Here is a 20,232-nt window from a genome sequence, read left to right on the forward strand (position 1 = left end):
CTTTGCAAGAATTTTAATATCTGCACGCGGTTATGATTCTAAAGTGATACTTTGAGAACAATGTTTAGTCAGTTGCCCATTTCATCTGGTGGTACAGTTCCTTTCTTTTTTTGGGGGGGGGGTCCGGTCGTGGGGCCTGAACTCTGAGCCTGGGTGCTGTCCCTCAGCTCTTCAGCTCAAGGGTAGCACTCTACCACTTGAGCCACAGGGCCACTTCTGGCTTTTTTTTTTTTTTTTTTTTGCTTATGTGGTGCTGAGGAATTGAACCCAGGGCCTCATGCATGCAAGGCAAACGCTCTACCACAAGCCACCTTCCCAACCCCTACAGTTCCTTTCTTTTGATGTCTTTTTTATGACTTGAAGAATATGAAAATTGTAATTGATGGAAAATTCAAATGAGATATGACCTTGAGACATAAACATTTTCAAAGTACTTAGCAAGAATCTTTTGAATAATTTTTCCTGATTTTAACTATAAAATAGTTGGAAACTGGAGAATTTTTAAAAAAATTCTTCTCATTTGGGAAATTAACGTTTTCTGAGACAGCTGCATCATGGATACAACAACTTTTCATGGAAAAGAGTGAATGAAGTACTTGGAAAAAGAGCTTCGATGGAACCTTCAGAAGTGCTTGCTTTTGAGGCAGGGTGTGGTGGAACATGCCTTTACTTTGAGCTACTCAGGAGGCAGAAGGAGGAAGATTGTGGTCAGAGGGCTGGCCCAAGCAAACAAAGAGACTCTCTCTGAAAAACAAGCTAAAGCAATAAAAATTGGGAGGTGGCTCAAGTGTTACAGTGCCTGTTATAACCATAAAGCCCCAAGTTAAAAATGAAACAACAAAATGAAATAAAACAAACAATAACAACAATAAAACCCACCAAAGAAGTACTTGCTGTTGAGCTAGTTTTTGTGGGATACTGGGGACATTGAGAACTGATGACTTAGTATCAGAAGACTGAAAATTGTCTGTGAAAGACGAGGACATGCTGGATGGCTAACTTGGTATAAACCTACAGATACAGTGTGTCCAGATAAACCACTGCATGCATGTGATCCATTAACAAAAATGCCATTCCGTGAGGTCATCTTGCATTCGGTTCAGGAAGATTACCTGAAAAGAATTCAGAAAGTAATACCTGGCAATAAGTGAAATTTGTTTCAAAATAAGGAACACACCAGGAAGAAGAAAGATACACTTCTCTTTATCCACAGAACTGCTAGAGCATGTAAGACAAATTGCAAAATCTGAAAAGATACCCAAAAAAGAAAGAGCAACCATAAATACCTGACAAGAGAGAAGCTGCTGCGAAAGCAGCTGGACTTCTCCTTTCTCTCCTGAAAAATCAGTGTATTGAACAAGCTTGGGGAAGAAACACAGGTAAGAGATTTCTTACTTATGTTGGGTCTTTCTATTTGTAGGTAATATGTGTCATTGCAGTCTAAGATGACTTCAGAGCTATAAAACAAGCCAAGGTGAAGAATGTCCTCCATAGAGCAGCTTAGAAGAATTGTAGGAAAAAAAAAAAAAAAGAAAAAAAAAAGAATTGTAGGAAGCAAAACAGAATTGTCTTATCATACTCCATGCTTGACGGAACAGTTATTATTACATTACCAGGAGAAATAATCATTGTGATCTCAGAATAGATTATTTTCTTTTTCTTCCTTTTTAAATTTTTCTATGCATTATTTGTTTTCCTTCCCTTTTCCCTTTTTTTTAAATTGCTGGTGATTAAATGTAGAACCTTGACACTTCAAGTGCATTATGACTTGAGCAACACACACCCTTCCCAAGTATCAATTTTAAATACAAGCCATTTATTACTTAGTTTATTTGCCTGTCCCTCCTATGGCCTAATTTAAATATATATGGAAAAGAAAGAAAATAAGATGCAAATGAATAAATAATGTGGATAGTATGCACTGTTCAGTTTAATAAAGGGTTAAATTATGACCAGTTGTTTCCATTGTGGATTAGAGACTCATCAAGTTTGAAATGCTTCCAAAATAAGCAACTTGTTCTGATAGCACATTCCCAATGATCCATTTACTGAGAAATCCAATTACCAAACATAACCAAGCAGAAATTATTGCATTTTTATTTTACTGTCAACTATAACTCCATTTAAAAAGTCAAATGTAGAGATAGACTTTAGTGTGTGTATATTACTCTTGAAGTTCATACAAACAGGGATCTAGAATGTATAAATTATTGCGATGACTACATAAAGTTCACTAAGGTAGAGAATGTTTGCATATAAGTCAAAATGACATTGATATGTACTATGTAGTTTGGAAATATTTGAAATACACAATATAAATGTCCATCCAGGTTTGGTCACCTTTTTCAAGTACTAGGAAAGCTCTTTTAAATCCATCCTCTGGAGTTCTTTGTGCTTAGCATCATCTTCTATGGTCACATAGCTTTTGAGTCCTTCTTCTAGGACTAATTATTTAAAATGAGGGAACATATACTAATTATTAAAAATGAGGGAACTAGAGTAATAGCCTAAGCACTAAATGGGACAGGAAGACAATCCTCAAACTATAAAATATGTACACAGAGATAAGATTGTATGCTATACTTCTCAAACGTTTTTCTCCCTATCCTACTTGAACATCAAAGAAACAATAAATTCCAGTTTTCAAATGGTTTAAAGTAGCAATTTAACCTTATTTCCAAGTTTATTTCCGTAAATTGAACTAATTTGAACTCACATATATCCTGATATTTTAGCCCCTGTCTGAGTTCTTATGATTTGTGATCTGGCTCATTAGTTTGGAAACTTAAACATTTTCTGACTTGTAACTATGTTTTGTCTTGTCGCCCTAACTAGAATACCAGCAATGAGAAAATATGAATTTTATTTTCTACTATACTTTTAATACTAACAGCACTCATTCTATGACTTTTGTTTTTAAACATGTAAAAAAAGAACAAAATCAAAATCAAAGTACAATTATTTAAAATATAAAGTGTTTTAGGTTTTATTTCAGTATTTCTGCCTTTGGTTTAATCTCCAGAGCCTGCCAAAACTGAATCAGTAAAAGTAGCAATATTTTACACTGAATTCTGCTAAAGAATGCATTCTCTGATGCTACCTAATGCTACTCTCTTTCACTAAGTCATTTAAGTCATAGTTGTTTTTGTTTTGTTTTTGTTTTGTTTTGTTCATGGGGCTTGAACTCTGGGACTGGGAGCTGTCCCTCAGCTCTTCAGCTCAAGGCTAGTGTTCTACCACTTGAGCCACAGTACCACTTCCGGTTTTCTGGTGGTTAACTGGAGATAAGAGTCTCATGGTCTTTTCTGCCCTGGCTGGCTTTGCACTGTGATCCTCAGATCTCAGCCACCTGAGTAGCTAGGATTACAGGCATGAGACACCATAGCAACCAGCTATGGTTGCTCATTTTAAGTAAGAACTTCATTGCACATGAAATGTTAAGTATTGTAACTTGTTACAATATTAAAAGAAATACATTTATATGATGTGACCAAATTGAAGAGACCTGCAACAGACTAGATTTACAAAGCTCACATTGACTTAAAGAGAACTTTCATAGAAGCAGAAAGTCTATGTTATCAAATCGATATTTGTAAAACTTAGCAGACTTTTTCATATTCATCGGTATGAAAAATACAATATATTGAGGACTTTTACTACTCATTAACACTCTGCAAGCATATAGCCTCAAAGAACAGCAAATTCATTCGTATGACACCTTATAAAGCAAGCTGATTTTTATAATTAGTTCTAAATATTCATTCTTCTTTTTCAATTGCCTAAGAAATGGTTTTCTCTCCTTCAATTAAGTATGTTAAATTGAAACAGAAAATGTTCCCTAAGTAAAGTATGTTTTATAGAAAGCGTGTTTCCTCCTTCTTTTCTGTAAGTGTAATGATCAATATGATTGGTTCCTGAACATTCCTTTCATTTGAAAGGATTGAAATAAGTAAACTGGCATCCCTTCCCTTCCAAGTGTAGGGCATGGAATCAATAAATTTCTGGCCAATGAGATGTAAGGGAAGGTTCTATAAAAGTTTTTCTTGTTTCTAAGAAAGACACATAAATAAACAATGACCCTTTCCCCTTTTATATTTCTTTGTCTCTGTGTGAACCTTTAATGATGTATCAATCTTGTAACTAACCTAAGAATTATGCTAACACTAAGAAAGACAAAAAGAGCCAGGAAGAACTGAGTCCCTGCTAGCAGTCATCTGAACTCTAGACTTCATTTTTATTCTGTAATATAATAAATTTATGTAATCTATATCTTTAGCTTTTTATTGCATTAGTTACTTTGAGATAGGGTTTTCGTTTTCTCCATGCCTGAGCCTGCCTGGAATATAATTTTCCTAATTTACACTCCTGCAGAAAATGAAATGTCTTGTGTGCATGCCACCAGGCTCAGCTTCCTCCAAGGAAAGAGTCTTGCTAACTGTTTTTGATGTCCTTTGTTGATGATGTCCTTTGTTGGCTTGGAGATATGATCATTTTCATTTCAGCACCCATGTAGTTGGGAGGGCAGGTGTGTGGCATTTGCCCAACCATAGCTTGAGAAAAGATCATGTGAACTTTTATTCTGGAATGCCCTCAAAATGTGATCCTCCTGATCTCAGTTCCCACAAGTAGCTAGGATTTAAACACAGGAGCCATCACACCATGCTAAGCATTTAATTTGGAAATGATAACTCAGATAATCACTATGTGCAGATTAGGTGGGAAAAAGAAGAAAAATGTGATTGAAAATGTTTCTCTCCTGCACTTGAGGAGTATATTGAACTGTTTACCACCTAGCAGCTGGGCCTGTAAACAGAGGCTTTCTCTGGAACAGCATTCTCCCTTGTAATACTGTTTCCTTGCATCCCTCTCACAGATGCTGATGCCTAAACACTTTCCACTAAAACTTTGCAAGCAATCTTCATTTCAGAGTTGGTTTCTGGAGTAACTCAGTCTGTAATATTAGTGTAGGTAGTGGTATGTACAATTCTAGATCCATGCCCTTTCATCACATCTGGTTCCTCTGATTGCTCTATTCTGTTCCAGTATGCAGGGAGGAGAAGGACAGCTCAGTGTACATTCTGCCACTTCAATGGATCCTAGAAAGGAGCCACATGATGTGCTCTAACTAGAGAGATCTTATGGACGGCTTTGGAAAAGCCAGATTAAAGTATAAGCTATAACATTTTCTTGACATAATGTCTGTTTATTCTTGCCTCTGTTAGTCCCTACAGAAATAACCTTTCCCCTAGGAAAGAAAAATTAGAATCTCAATGATCTTATCTAAATGCCAGACAGTTTTAAAATACCAAAAAAGCAGGGAAACAAACAAACAAAACACAAAAGAAAGTTTACGTTTTATTTTCTGAATCGTGGAGTGCTCCAAAAGATCTAATTTAATTCTCTCTGTGTGTAGTCATGTATTGGGCAAATATTTATTAAAGGTATCTTTTCACTTTCCATCATTCACTTAAGTAGACTGAAAATCTAGTTTGAATTAGAGTAAACATAATAAGGGTATTATTGGATATGTCTCACTGAATTTGTTTTGTAAAAGGTTTTGTACATTTTCAGTTAATTCTATATTGCATGTCTGAGGTAAATGATGATAATGGAATGATGTCTACTCTTTCAATAAACCCAGCTTGGTTTGTACAAAAAGTACACAGATACATATCCTAAATTTTGCTTACTTAAATAAAATACTTCCACACATTAAAAAAAATAATTTCCCAAGGGTTGGGGGTGGCATGGAATTGACAAGCAGACACTCATTACTTAATTACATGTTGTGGATTGTCTGAACTGTAATAACTACAACCCATCAGTCCCAAGCATGGCTTCTTCCACTGGAATTTGGATCTTTGCCAAGGGAAATTGAACCAAGGCAAACTGAGTGGGTCTAAAAACCCTAAAATACTATACTTGACACTTACTGGCTACTATGGAGTACCTTTTAGCAATGGGGTGATTTATATCAACTGAAATGATGGATATCTTCCACAAACACTAACTGTTAAATTTGCATACTTGACTCCTGTATGAGTAACCAAGTTAAGAGAATATAAAGAAATCTCAGTTACATAGAAAATCAAATTGTGTTATGTTATAAAGTAAGTTTATATACATAACATAGATAGATATTTCATGAACATTTACTTCATTAAATAGTAGCACATTTTAAGTATGCTTATAGCCAAAAAGAGATTTGTTTAAAGTAGTCAGTCATAGAAAGAAGTTAATATTATCAAACTTATTTTCAACAATGATATAATACACACAACTCAGATAAACTTTTTCTTCCAATCCTAGAAGGTAAAGAAGAAGAACAAGAACAAATTCCCTTAAAAGTGTAAATTGCTTTGTACAATTATACCAAAATGGAGATACATTTGGAAAAATCATTTTAACAAACACAATTCCTTAAAATATAAAAGTTAAAGATAACTATTTTCTTTAGCTTCTTTTGTAAAACATTTTAACTTCTACTAAGATATTTACTCACAATTGATGTTTGATACTACTAGTTGGCACTCCTAAGAATATGAGTATATTTTAGAGAAATTTTGGAAGGAGAAATACAATTTAAAAACATAGAAAATTGAGTTACAGTGTCAGTAAAGATAATATTTTCAGTTTTTAACCAATATTTAATTGATTTTACCTCACTCTAAATAATTTAGAAGCTGTCTTTAATTTTTGAAGATAATTTCTAAATATTTTAAGTAATCTTAGGTTCACAAAGAACAACTGTTTCTTTGTGTTCTAGAAGTAGAGATTATATAAGCACATGCATATCTACTTGAATTTAACTTTTTTCTTTAAATCTGTGTATTCCAAAAATAACTCCTATCTCTTGGTATATGTATGAAAAAACTAATTAAAATTAAATGATTAGCAATTAGAGATCTGTCTTAATTCAAAGATTAACTGGGCAGTATTAACACATGAAGACACAAATATTTCTATGAAGATTCAAATCCTGAGAAAAAGCAACATTCAGATAGTCAAGCAACGGGTGTTTAGGCCTGGATGTATTTCATAATTAGAGAGTTAAGTGAAAGTGACGATTGTAGATGGATTCTCTGAGTTCCTAGGAGGACTCTTTTTAAACAGGAAGAACTCAACATTGGGAACTCTTGACCTAAACCTTAGAATGTCCCTTAGTGTTTCTTTTTCAATGTTTCTGTAAGAGGAGATAAATAAACAAAAATAGCAGATGCTTCATAGATGCAGAATAGGTCATATATGATGTCATTTCATGAGTTATCTAATCCCTTCCAGTTTTGCTGTCTCTTTGAGCAGACATTGATTTTTACTGAAGCTAATGATAACTGATAATGTCTAATGGGTGGTCCCTTTCCTTCGACTTTCATACTGCTGGTCAAAAACAGGAAATGGTAGTAATTGCTTTTAGGACTTTGAATATAACACTTAAAATTTTTTAAATTTAATTTAAACCAGTTTTAAATTGACACATAAAAGCATTATAGTTGTACAGTTGTTTCTTTTATTATACTAAAATAAGGATTTTTTAAAAACCTGGCTTCCTAATCTTTTGTGAAGGTAATTTGGTTCATGGATAGCTCTTCAAATTGGTATGTCTGTGGAGTGATCGTTGCTGAAGGACTATACTCAGCCTTCATCTTTTGTGGCCTCTTTATATTTATTATCACTTCTTTATAAATTATACTTATATTTATTTATAAATGATTATTTATATATTTATTTTTAAATTTTGCCAGTTGTGGGGTTTAAAGTTGCCTAGTCAATTTTTTGATCATGGCTGGCACTCTAATAATTGAGCCATGCCTCTAGTCTGGCTTTTGCTGACTTATTATTGTGGACTTTTGCAAAGTTTTCTCTGTTTGGGTTAGTTTTTCATTGTGATTTTTTCATTTCCACCTCCAGATTAGCTAGGATTACAGACATAAACCACTGGTGCTCAATTTATATTTCAACATTAAAATTGTTCCTAATGAAACCATAGTAGGGGCATATATGTTTCACTAACCCCCAAATCACTGGACTTTAGAAGAAACTTGTTCGGATATGAAATGAAAATGTGAAACAAAGATATGTTTTTCCAATGCTATTAAAACTCACAACCATACACATGTCAATAATGCTTACTTGTTCATTAAAAATTACTGAAAATTTAACTTTATATTGCTGAAATATTTACTTATTCTTGAAAAATAATTCACTTTTCATTTCTTCAATAGAAATGTTTGCATTTTTATTCATTAAATACATAGTTGATGCTTTTCATTTATATTTTCAAAGGTTGTTTAGTATTGTACTCATTGATTCAATAGAGCTTTCATATATACTCAAATTCATGAGAATTTAAAATGTGTCATCTAGGCAGTAATTATTTCTGACACAGAAAATGGAGTGGATTTTGATAGTCACCCCACACCAAGAGAATACATAAAATTAAATAGCTTTAGTTGTTGATATATATATATATATATATATATATATATATATATATATATATTTTTTTTTTTTTGCTTATGTGGTGCTGAGGAATCGAACCCAGGGCCTCAGGCATGCAAGGCAAGCGCTCTACCACTGATCCAACTTCCCAGCCCTAGTTGTTGATATATATTTAAGTACACTGACCTTTTTAAAATTTTTGTTTATGTCAACCAGACTGAGCAGAAAGATGTGGTCTTTGGCTCCTAGAAGAAGCCTGCCCCTCTCCTCATCTAATAGAAGAGTTTGGAAATCCAGTCCTTCTGGTGAACCCAAAAATGGAATACAGCTATTTGAAAGCAGCAAGTCTATAGCAAAATAAAAGAAAGAAAGAAAAAACAAATCATTATACAAAATATTTACTTGCTTCAATTTGTAAATTATCCCACTTTATAACAGTTGATTATAATTGCAATTTAGATAAATGCAAACAACTAGGGCATAATATATACTCATTAAGAAATAAGTAATACATTTCAATTGTATTTTATTAATACTATTTTATGTGTAAAATATGATTCTGAAATGAATATAAAATGTGTAAATACAAAAGTAAAATTCAAAGTACCTCCAAACAATGTCTTTATTCTTATAATTTGAAGAATCTAACTTTAATATATTTGAACACTGACAAAATAATGAATACTGTAATAGAAAGTTTCAAACTGTCACAAATGTCACAGCATTCTTCCCTTTTCCTTTTGGTATGTTTTTTATTGTAAAAATGCTGTACAGAGGGGTTACAGTTATATGACAAAGGTAATGAGTACATTTCCTATTGAACATTTTGCCTCCTCCTTTAGTTTTCCCCCTACCATCCCTTCCCTCCCACCTCTACAACGACATCCCCACCCTTCCCCTCCCCTCACCCCCGTGAAGTTGTAAAGTTCATTTTCAACATAGTGTTTTGTACATCCCATTGTTACAATGGGTGAACCTGTATCCTTCTTTAAGCGTTTTGTTTTTTTTCCTTTCCCTCCCCAAATTAGAGAAGTGTATATACAAGATGCAGGGCACTTGTTATACCATGGGGGAGGAACATACAGAGAAACAAAAAAAAATCACATGGTACATTATAAATACATTAGAAACAATAGCAAGAAAGAAAAAAAGATATTTGTGTCCCTATCTTGGGGTTCATTTCACTTAACATCATCTTATATAGTCATATGTACATAGTTTTTGGCCTTTTCCGCTTGTCCTATACATGTACTAGTTATTGCAAATAAGGGAAACAAGGGACCTATGTTTCTTTGGGTCTGGCTTACTTCACTTAATATAATTTTTCCAAGTTTTTTCATTTCCTAACAAATGGGGCAATATCATTCTTTCTGATGGAGGCATAGAATTCCATTGTGTATATATACCACATTTTCTTGATCCATTCATCTACTGAGGGGCATCTGGGTTGGTTCCATATCTTAGCTATGGTAAATAATGCTGCGTGCGATAAACATAGGCTGGTAGCCTTAGTATGGCCTTGTTTGTGAACTTTTGGGTAAATGCCTAAAAGTGGGATTGCTGGGTCATAGGGGAGCTCTATGCAGATTGTTTGGAGGAACCTCTATACTGCTTTCCAAACTGATTGAACAAGTTTACACTCCCACCAACAATGCAGTAGGGTTCCCTTCTGGCCACATCCCCTCCAGCATATGTTGCTATTAGAGCTCTTGATTATAGCCATTCAAACTGGGATGAGGTGGAATCTCAATGTTGTTTTGATTTGCATTTCTTTTATGGTTAGAGAGGTTGAGCATTTCTTCATGTGTCTATTGGCAATTTTTATTTCCTCTTCAGAGAAGTTTCTCTGTAAGTCTTTAGCCCACTTATTTATTGGGCAGTTGTTTCTTTGAGGATTTGTTGTTGGGGGATTGAATTTTTTGTGTTCCATATATATTTTAGATATGAGACCCTTGTCTGTTGTATGGCTAGTGAAGATCTCCCAAACCGTGGGCTTTGTATTGATCTTGCTAGCTATGTCCTTTGCCATACAGAAGTTCTGCAGCTTCATAAAATACCATTTGTCTAACCTTTCTTTGATTTGTTGTGTTTCTGGGTTTTTATACAGAAAATTTCGGCCTGTACCAAGGAGACCTAGGGTTTCTTCTATTCCTTCCTGTAATGTTTTCAAGGTGTCTGCTTTGACTCCAAGGTCTTTGATCCATTTGGAGTTGATTGTGGTGCAGGGTGATATATAAGGATCTAGCTTTAGTTTGCTAAAGGTGAATAACCAGTTTTGCCAGCACCATCTACTGAAGAGGCTGTCTTTCTTTCAGTCTATTTTTTTAGTTCCCTTATCAAAGATTAGATGCCTATAGGTCTGTGGGTTCATTTCTGGGTTTTCAGTTCTATTCCATTGGTCCTGAGGTCTGTTCTTGTGCCAGTACTAAGCTATTTTGATTACTATGGCTGGTTAGTAGAGTTTGAAATTTGGTATTGATATTCTTCAAGCACTGTTCTTTCTGTTAAGGATCTTTTTTGCGATTTGGGGCCTTTTTTGTTCCATATGAAATTTTGGATTGCTTCTTCTATTTCATTGAAGAATGAGGTTGGAATATTGATAGACATCACATTAAATTTGTAGATAACCTTTGGAAATATTGCCATTTTCACAATGTTGATCCTTCCAATCCAGAAGCATGGGAGTTTTTTCCACTTCCTAAATTCTGCTTTGATTTCCTTTTTTAGGTTTTTAAAATTTTCATTGTAGAGGTCCTTCACTTCTTTAGTTAATTCCATTTTTATTTAAAAAATTATTTTACTTTTTAGAAAAGTTTTAGATTAACAGTCATACTGAGAAAAAAATATTGACATGCATAGACTCCCTGCCCCAACACTTGCATAGCCTTCCCTATTATCAACAGCATCCCACCAAACATGGTGTAATTGTTATACTCAATAAACCCAAAATAGCACAGCAATACCATTCAAAGTCCACAGTGCTTTTAGAGTTTATTCTTCATGTTTGATATTTTATGCATTGGATAAAGTTTTAATGACAGTATCACTATATAATACAAAATCACTCATTTCCTTAAAGATCCTTTATGATCTCACTCTTAATTTATCTTACCTTTTCAAGTCACTGACATTCATTCATCCTTTTTGACTGTGCATAGTTTTGCCATGTTAGTATGTTGGATAGTTGGATTCATATAGTATCTAGACTTTCATTCTTGCTTCTTTCATCAGCAATATGTATTTAAGTTCACTTTATGTTTTCGTGGTTCAATAGTTAAATTCTTTTTAATTTATTTTGTTTATTTTATTATCATTCTTTTCTGTATGACAGTCCTGGGTGCTGTCTCTGAGCTTTGTTGTTCATGGCTAATGCTCTACCACGTGAACCAAAGTTCTACTTCTAGCTTTTGGGTGGTTTCATTGAAGACAGTTCACAGACTTTCCTCCGTGGGCTAGATTCAAACATTGATTCTCAGATCTCAACCTCCTAAGTAGTTACTGGTGTGAGCCAATGGTGCCCAAATGTTCACTTTTTAATTTTTTTATTCTTATTAGTAAGCTTTTTTTATTGTGGAAATAAGTTTTGACAATGATGAGTGAATGCATTGTAAACATATTAGTATTGTTTATTTATTTATTTATTTTGTTAGTTTATCTATTTAGGTAGTCTATTTATTTTGTGCTGGTTTAGGCACTGGCTCTACCACTTTAGCCACACTTTTAGTCTGGCAGTTTTGAAGGATGTTTGGCAATAGTCAGTTTCAGACTTTTTTGTCTGTGCTGGTCTCAAACCATGATCTTCAAATCTCAGCCCTCTCAGTAGATAGGATTATAGGTATGAGCTACCTGCCCCTGGTCACATGTAGGTTTTTATGCATATAAATTTTTGTAAGAAGCCATGAGCTGTGTTCTTAAATATCTGTGCCATTTTGCATTTCTAAAAGCCATTAACAAGTGATCCTGTTGTGCTGTACCTTTCTTGAATTTAGTATTATCAGTAGTCCAGGTTTTGGCCATTCTAATACATATGTACTGGTACCATAAGTTGTATTTCCTGAAGACTGATTGTATGGAGTATCTTCTCATATGCTTATTTGCTATTTGCCTCTTTTCTTTTGTGAAGTCATGTGAAAGGTCTTCAGCCTATTTTTTAAATTTGTTATTTGTTTTCTTATTGCTTACTTTTTTCCCCTTTGTTACTCTGTATTTTTTTAATTGTGAAAATACCATACAGAGGGGTTACAATTACATGAGCAAAGTAATGAGTACATTTCTTATCAAGCATTGTTGCCCCCTCCTTTGTTTCCCCTTACCATTCCTGACCTCCGATCTCTTTCCTCTCCCCCGCCAAAGTTGTAAAGTTCTTTTTTTTGACATAACGTCTTGTACATCTCATTGTTGCAATGGGTCCACCTGTAACCCTATTTAAACAATTTGTTTTTTCCCTTCCCCTCAAACCCTAATACAATAATAAGGCTTTTACACATCACAAGAATTTAAAACATTATATAAAATAACTATTAATTGTTGAAGTAAAAGGAGATGCCCTCAGGATGGACATAAAAGTATTTCTAAATCTATGCAAATTTCAATTTCTGTAAAATAGGCCTTCCAGTTCCTTACTAGACTATAGATTATCTCTACCAAATGTAGATTTATAATTATTTCATATTTTCTTATTGTCTTTACATGTTCTCTGGTTATTAAAGAATAAGTCTTATTTTTCACAGTTTGGGAACTAGAAACTATGTCTCAGTTTAACAAACTGAAATGCAGTATGCTGAAAATGTTGATATTCCTGCTATTCTCTAATTAAGTGATTTTTTAAATCTGTGTATGTGTGTATGTGTATGTGTGTATCATGGGCTATGTACACGGGATGGAACAATGAACTTTAGACTAACTCTCTTTTTTTTTGGTCTGGTCATGGGGCCTGAACTCTGGGCCTGGGCACTGTCCCTCAGCTCTTCAGCTCAAGGCTAGCGCTCTACCACTTGAGCCACAATGCCACTTCCGGCTTTATTTTTTCTGCTTATGTGGTGCTGAGGAATCGAACCCAGGGCCTTATGCATGCAAGGCAAGCGCTCTACCACTGAGCCACCTTCCCAGCCCTCTAGACTAAATTTCTATTAAGCTAAATATGTCTTTAATAATTTTTAGAGTATAGACATGTTAATATATTTTTAATCAGATCTAATTGTAGTAATCTTATTTTTTTCAGGGACAATACTCAACAAACATACTGGTTGTTAGTAGAACTGAGTAAAAAGAACAGAGCCAAGGGAACAGCTGCAGTAGGTATGATTAAGATTTCAGTAGAAGGATATGTTTCACACAAATCTTCATTGAATACAGTAACTCTGTATCTTCAATGAGATTTTAAAAATTTAACCAAGACAGAAATGGGAAAAAATGAAAGCATAAGAGGATTTCAGGAGAAATTTTCATCAAACCAAAAAAGGAAAGTAGTTTATATGATATAAATCATTATTATTATAAGTGTCTGAGGATGTTAATTATATATATTTCAGTATAAATTCCAAATGATTTATTACTTAGCATAATAGGTAAGAGTGTACAGCTTAGGTCACTATAGCCTAATGCTACATCACAATACCTATGTCAGTCAGCTCATCTCTTTACTTAGGCACCGTATCATGTCCCATCATCACAAGGAGAAGCACAAATACAACACAATAAAAACATTTTGTGAGAGACAATATGCATAACTTTGATTAATGCTTCTTAGTATAATTATTCTTTTGTTCTTGTTTGCTAATGTTAATATCTTCATGTTTCTACCATATAAATTAAATATTATCAAAGATACATATGTGTAGAAAAAAACCTATTGTCTATCTATTGAAAAGTAGTACAAGAGACTAAAATATTCTTTTCACTTGTATACATGGAGGGCTTTACATTTGCATGTTTCTTACCCTGAGAGCTACTTCATGGCTAAGAAGAAGTATCACTTGCCATTGAGTTCCTAGCTGAAAGTCTAAGGCAAATTAAGTACTGGATGAATATTAGTGGAACTGAAGAAACCCAGTGTGCTGAAATGTAGAGAACGTGTGGGGGCAGTGAAAAGTGAGACTAGACAGAAAGACAATATCCAGATAACCAAGGCTGATGATGTCAGGCTGAGAGTTCGATTATTCTGTAGGTGACTGAAAGACACTATCATTTTTTTTTAATGTAGGAAAGTGACAAAGACTATAACTGAGTGTTAGACAGATAAGTCTGACTGCAAAATTCAGGAAGAATGAGGAGGGGGAGTTGTGGCATTAGAAAGGCTACCCAGACATTTCTGAAGCAGGACGCATCCCTAAGTTATATCCACACTGAAGGAAAGAGGAAGATATGTAGATACTTCTCTCTACATGTACAATGAGGAAAAGTAAATAAGCTGTCAACATAGTTATTTGCTGTATTCTGTTTCACCAAAACCAATTATATTTGGTTTAATTTCAAACAATCTTGACGAGGAAAACATCTGCAAAAATATTGACTAACCTGAAGTATTACCATTTCCAAATGATTTAGCATTGCCTATGACAATGCTAGCATCAAAATGATTGAAGCATGTTTCCCCATGCTCTGTAGCCAAACAAAATAATCAGACGCAGACATTACACATGGACATCTCTCAGGCTGACACAGATTGTGGAAAGACCTTGGGACAGGGATTGGAACAGGTTTCTTTTCCCCCAAACAGCTTATCTTTCTTGCATTTTTGCCAAGCCAAGCAAAGGCAATTTCGTTTCCATGGAGACATCAACTAAAACTCAGACAAAAAAAAAAAAACCACCCCAAACTGTTAAGTCTAGAGACTAAATCTTAACACCCAAAGTTGATACACACCCTGAGTTTTGGGAATCTGAAAAGGAGGCAGACTACCATAGATGTAAACTTTTAGGCTTTGCTATTTTGCTCTCAAGAAAGTGATTGTTTTAAAATATTGTTCATATTTTTTTTTTTTTTTTTTTTTTTTTTTTTTTTTTTTTGTCGGTCGTGGGGCTTGAACTCTGGGCCTGGGCGTTGTCCCTCAGCTCTTCAGCTCAAGGCGAGCGCTCTACCACTTGAGCTACAGCGCCACTTCCGGTTTTCTGGTGGTTTATTGGAGATAGGAGTCTCACGGTCTTTCTTGCCCGGGCTGGCTTTGAACCGCGATCCTCAGATCTCAGCCTCCTGAGTAGCTAGGATTACAGGCGTGAGCCACCAGCGCCCGGCTAAAATATTGTTCATATTTTAAAGCATGTATATAGGAACTCTGCCTTCCTTCCCCCTCCCTGTGGATTTACAGAACACTGGTAGTGGGAGGGGCCCTCTTCTGGACTTGGTTTTCCAATGCCATCCTTCATGCAGATGACAGCAGAACTTACCTCCATGTCTTAAATGTCTTTTTTTCTATCTCTCTAAACCCTAGACTCTAGATTGAGTCTACCTTAACCCTGTATAGTGATCATCCTTTTTGATAGTGTTTGTGCTGTCACCTTGTCCTCAATTTGTAATCTCACTATGTGTAGTCAACCAGGTGCTTACATTTCCACTTTTGATCTACCAGCGTATTTTGGGAAAATACTCAATCTGATTACATCCAAACTAAATGTATTAAATATAAGACGGTTTATATTTTGTTAAAATATAGGAATCACTGTGTGTAATGGATTTTGATAAAGATAATGGATGTGTTCTTGAGTCATAAATAACAAGCAATAACTATTTTTTTCTATGTCTATGAAGGGTATGAATTTTCATGCTTGTATACATACATTGTTCTAAAAGTAATTTCATTCCTTTCTTTAATGTCTCTTTTTTTTTTAACCAAATGTCACAGGAGAAACTGTTCTCTTAAATTATTATCGGTAATCATGTTTAAAAATAACTGATTCTCTCAAACAAAAGATCACTTTTTCATTTCCTCATTTGTGGTGCTCTACCACTTGAGCCTTTTCCAGCCCAGCTTTGTCCTAGTTATTTTGGAGATGGAGTCTCATGCCTAGGGTGGCTTTGAACTACAATCCTCCAGACCTCAGACTCTTAAGTAGATAAGATTACAGGCATGAGCCACTGGTGCCCAGCTATAATACCTACCTTTTGAAGGCTATAACTATCTTCTCACTTTTTTTTTTTTGTCGGTTGTGGGGCCTGAATTCTGGGACTGGGTGCTATCCCTCAGCTCTTCAGCTCAAGGCTAGTGCTCTACCACTTGAGTCAAACACCACTTCTGGCTTTTTCTGCTTATGTGGTGCTGAGGAATCGAACCCAGGGTCTCATGCATGCAAGGCAAGCACTCTACCACTGAGCCACCTTCCCAGCCCCTATAACTATCTTCTCTGCCGAGAATATCATATTAAAAAAAGAGATGGCTATATTCCTGTCCTCTTGAAATAGACAGGGGAAGAAGAAATATTTATCCATAACAAAAATGAAAGTGTACTGTGACAAAGGACAAGAGTCCTTAGGAGTCACAAAGTATTTTTAAAAAGAAAATGGAAATGATTTCTTCCCTATATTTGGAATTTGTTCCCTATATATGGAATAAGGCTGTCTTACCTTTCTCATTTCTATGTGGGTAAAAAAAGCACAAATGAACTCTATGGCACTCAGACTTTATTTTTGTTAAAATAGAAGAGTTCATTATAAAAATACCAAATGATAGTTTATTCCTTACTATTCTGATTGATATATTTGTTCTTAAAAACAAGGAGTCTAACCTGGGGAGGAAAAAAAGTCATTAATATGATTACACTTATGAGGAGATTTTAGTAATAATACCATTCTACTTGACAGGTTACCAATTCAATGAGGTCCCGGTTGTTTGCTGGACTTCACAAAACTAGTTTGCTCTTAGTGGTGAAGATGTCTCCTCACTCACTGCCAAGAGCTCATCCATGCGAAGGCAGGCTAAGGGGCAGGTAATCCTTGTTCCTAGCTGAAATAAGCCTTTGATTTAGAAGGAATTTCTTGAATTTCCTTTATAATGCCATTTAATACAATTGTTCATTCAGTTTGAAAAAATACCCTATTTGACCTGATGGTCTCCATTCTTCCTCTTCACCCCAGTAAGGAAGGGAGTGGTTAGTTATATTGAATTTAATAAATTTAGAATTCATCAACACAGACTTCCTCAGGTTTTGAGTGCTGAGTGAAAAAGATCTCAAATCCTTGAAATTTTGAATTTATTGCCAAAGATCCTGAACTGGGTGGAGCTGTGAGCTGAATTCATAAAAGTGCAAGGCTAAAAAAATAAATGTCTTTCCACATCCTTAAATAAGAAAATTTAAGTGGCATATATATATATATATATATATATATATATTCTCTTTTAATAAAAATTAGGAAATCAAGGTTGTTAGGGGCAAAAGTTCATGGAGTAAAATGAGAAAAAAAAATCAGCCTAGCAGTCAATTCTAGTGTGGGCAAAACTAAGAATTCTTTGGTAAAGGCCAGGCACTGGTGGTCTGTAATCCTAGCTACTCAGGATGCTGAGAACTGTGGATCATGGTTCAAACCCATCCCAGGCAGAAGAGTCTGTGAGAATCTCATCTCCAACTAACCATCAATAGGTCAGAAGTTGGGCTGTGCTTTAAGTGGTATAATGAAAGCCTTGTGTAGAAAAAAAAATGTCAGTTCAAGCCCCAGTATTGGCACACACACACACACACACACACACACACACACGCACGCACGCACGCACGCACGCATGCACACATAAATAAATAAAAGGGAAGGAAAGGAAGAAGGAAGGAAGAAAGGAAGGAAGGAAGGAAGGAAGGAAGGAAGGAAGGAAGGAAGGAAGGAAGGAAGGAAGGAAGGAAGGAAGGGAAAAAATAAAAGCTTATATAAGAAATGTATTCAGATAAAATAAACCAATGATCTCTTTCTCTGCCATCTCAGAATAGTCAGCAAAAATCTTTGCCCTATTCACTCCTCTACATGTCCAGAATATTTCCCTCATATGTGAATGTTAGATTTTAATTATAGACATATAAGTATGTGTATTGGCTAGCATGAAAATGCATACAAATGTATCAAGTGAAATGTGATAAATTTAAGGGAGATTTCAAACAGTATAATTCCTTGGAAAGGCAAAAAATCATAGTTCAGCAATATAAAACACCATAGATGTGGGACTCAAAAGCAGTGGGGTCAGGTCAAGGGGAAGAGGGAGGGAAAATGAATAGGAAAAGAAGGAGAGAATGCAGTCAAGAACCCCATGTATATATCCCACAAAATTAAGAAGAATGAGTGCAGAGGTAAGTAGATCAAGGATGGGTGCTAATATTGAAAGAAGTGACATTGATAAAGATGCGTTGTATTCATTAACTGTTTAATTGAATAGCAACTCCTTTCGATAATTAAAACAATATGCCCTAGCTGTATCATTAAGAATATTAGAAGATCCCCCAAATACAGTGTGTTCTCACAAATCTATCTATTCCATTCTATTCTCACTTTCCACCTAAATCCAGCTATTTCCACTCCACCCCTGAATTCCCAGAAACTTTTTTTTACAGGTTTAGAATTCTGAGATCTTCCCTCTTGGAGTGTCTTCAAAGCTTCTCCCCATAGTTCCAGAAATGTTTGAGCTTCTAAACCATTTCCAGCAAAAAGTCTGCTCTCATTTTGGTTCAGGAATTGAACAAAGGAGCAAACTTTGTTCATTGCAAAATAAAAATTAGTTCCTAATGCTGTGGCCCACAGAGTCCCTTTTAGCTGTTCCTGGATCTGTGTTTGCTTCTCCAGCTTTTGGTCAGAGACAAGGCATAGATCCTCTCTTGGGAAAATTAGCTCATCTTAATTTGCTCTACCTGTGTTCCAACACATTTTGAGATCATGTGAAAGGATTTTGGTTATCAAAATAGCTCACCTCCACCTACCAAAAATTCCAGTTATAGTGTATGTATACTTAGATTACACATGTCCTCCTACTCGAGCAATGAGAGAGAATATCAATCCAATCTAAGCTCCCCACAAAAGATTACTTTAAAATTACAGGAAAGCTCATGATCCCTTTGCTTTCCTAGGTGAAATATTGAGGCCTTTTTCTTCCAGTGAATACAAGTCTAAATCAGAAAGAACAACAAAAATGAAAGAAACCAAATTCATGTTTACTCTTTTGCAGCTGTCCATTAGAATCTTTTCTAGTCAATCATAAATCAGATGGTATCGCTTAAGCAAACATAATTCAGTAAACAAATAAAGCCAATTGTATCACCAGACCTATGTTCTTGCCAGCACAGGATGTGAAGTAAAATCAGAGTAATTTTATGTGGTCACATTATCTAAACCCATACTTTAAATCACAGGTTTGTTCTTACTTGGCTAGCTTTCAATAATAGATGCTTTATGTATGTGTAATTCATAATTTATGAGTCCTTATACTTTCAAAAATAAATTATTTAAAAATTTTCTAAAGGATTGTTATGATTGATAGTTTTTTTCTTATTTGTCTATATAAAGTTAAGAATAAATTAGTACTTTTCCCAAAAAGGATGTCATGATGAAATAAACTTTCTCAGAAATCATTGAGACAATAATTCTGAGGAAAACTGATTCTGCTTTGACAATTCTTTACTTACCTCTCTCTAAAATATTTAGAATTTCTCCCTTTCTCAAATTTCTTTTATTATATTAGAGAAAGTCTTCCTATATAGTCTACCAGACCTCAAATTTATGATTCTCCTGCCTTGATCTCCTGAGAGAAGAATTGGAGGCATGAACTGCCACACTCATCTCTCTTTGTAGTTTATACTGCAATGAATGTGTGATCAAAACCTTTCAACC

The 20,232-nt window shown here is 34.8% G+C and overlaps 1 protein-coding gene across 2 annotated transcripts in view; it reads right to left on the reverse strand.

Moving 5' to 3' along the window:
- The window catches only part of Sema3d (semaphorin 3D), a 173,014-nt gene that overhangs the window by 89,808 nt on the left and 62,974 nt on the right, over nucleotides 1–20,232 (reverse strand). For both annotated transcript variants that reach the window (XM_069996375.1, XM_069996374.1), the window contains exon 3: nucleotides 8,626–8,786. In XM_069996375.1, coding sequence (XP_069852476.1) covers nucleotides 8,626–8,786 — 161 coding nt within the window. The remainder of the gene's footprint in view (nucleotides 1–8,625; nucleotides 8,787–20,232) is intronic.

Source organism: Dipodomys merriami, unplaced genomic scaffold, assembly GCF_024711535.1.
Source record: "Dipodomys merriami isolate MVZ:Mamm:240054 unplaced genomic scaffold, mDipMer1.0.p SCAF_5, whole genome shotgun sequence".
Lineage (NCBI taxonomy): Eukaryota > Metazoa > Chordata > Mammalia > Rodentia > Heteromyidae > Dipodomys > Dipodomys merriami.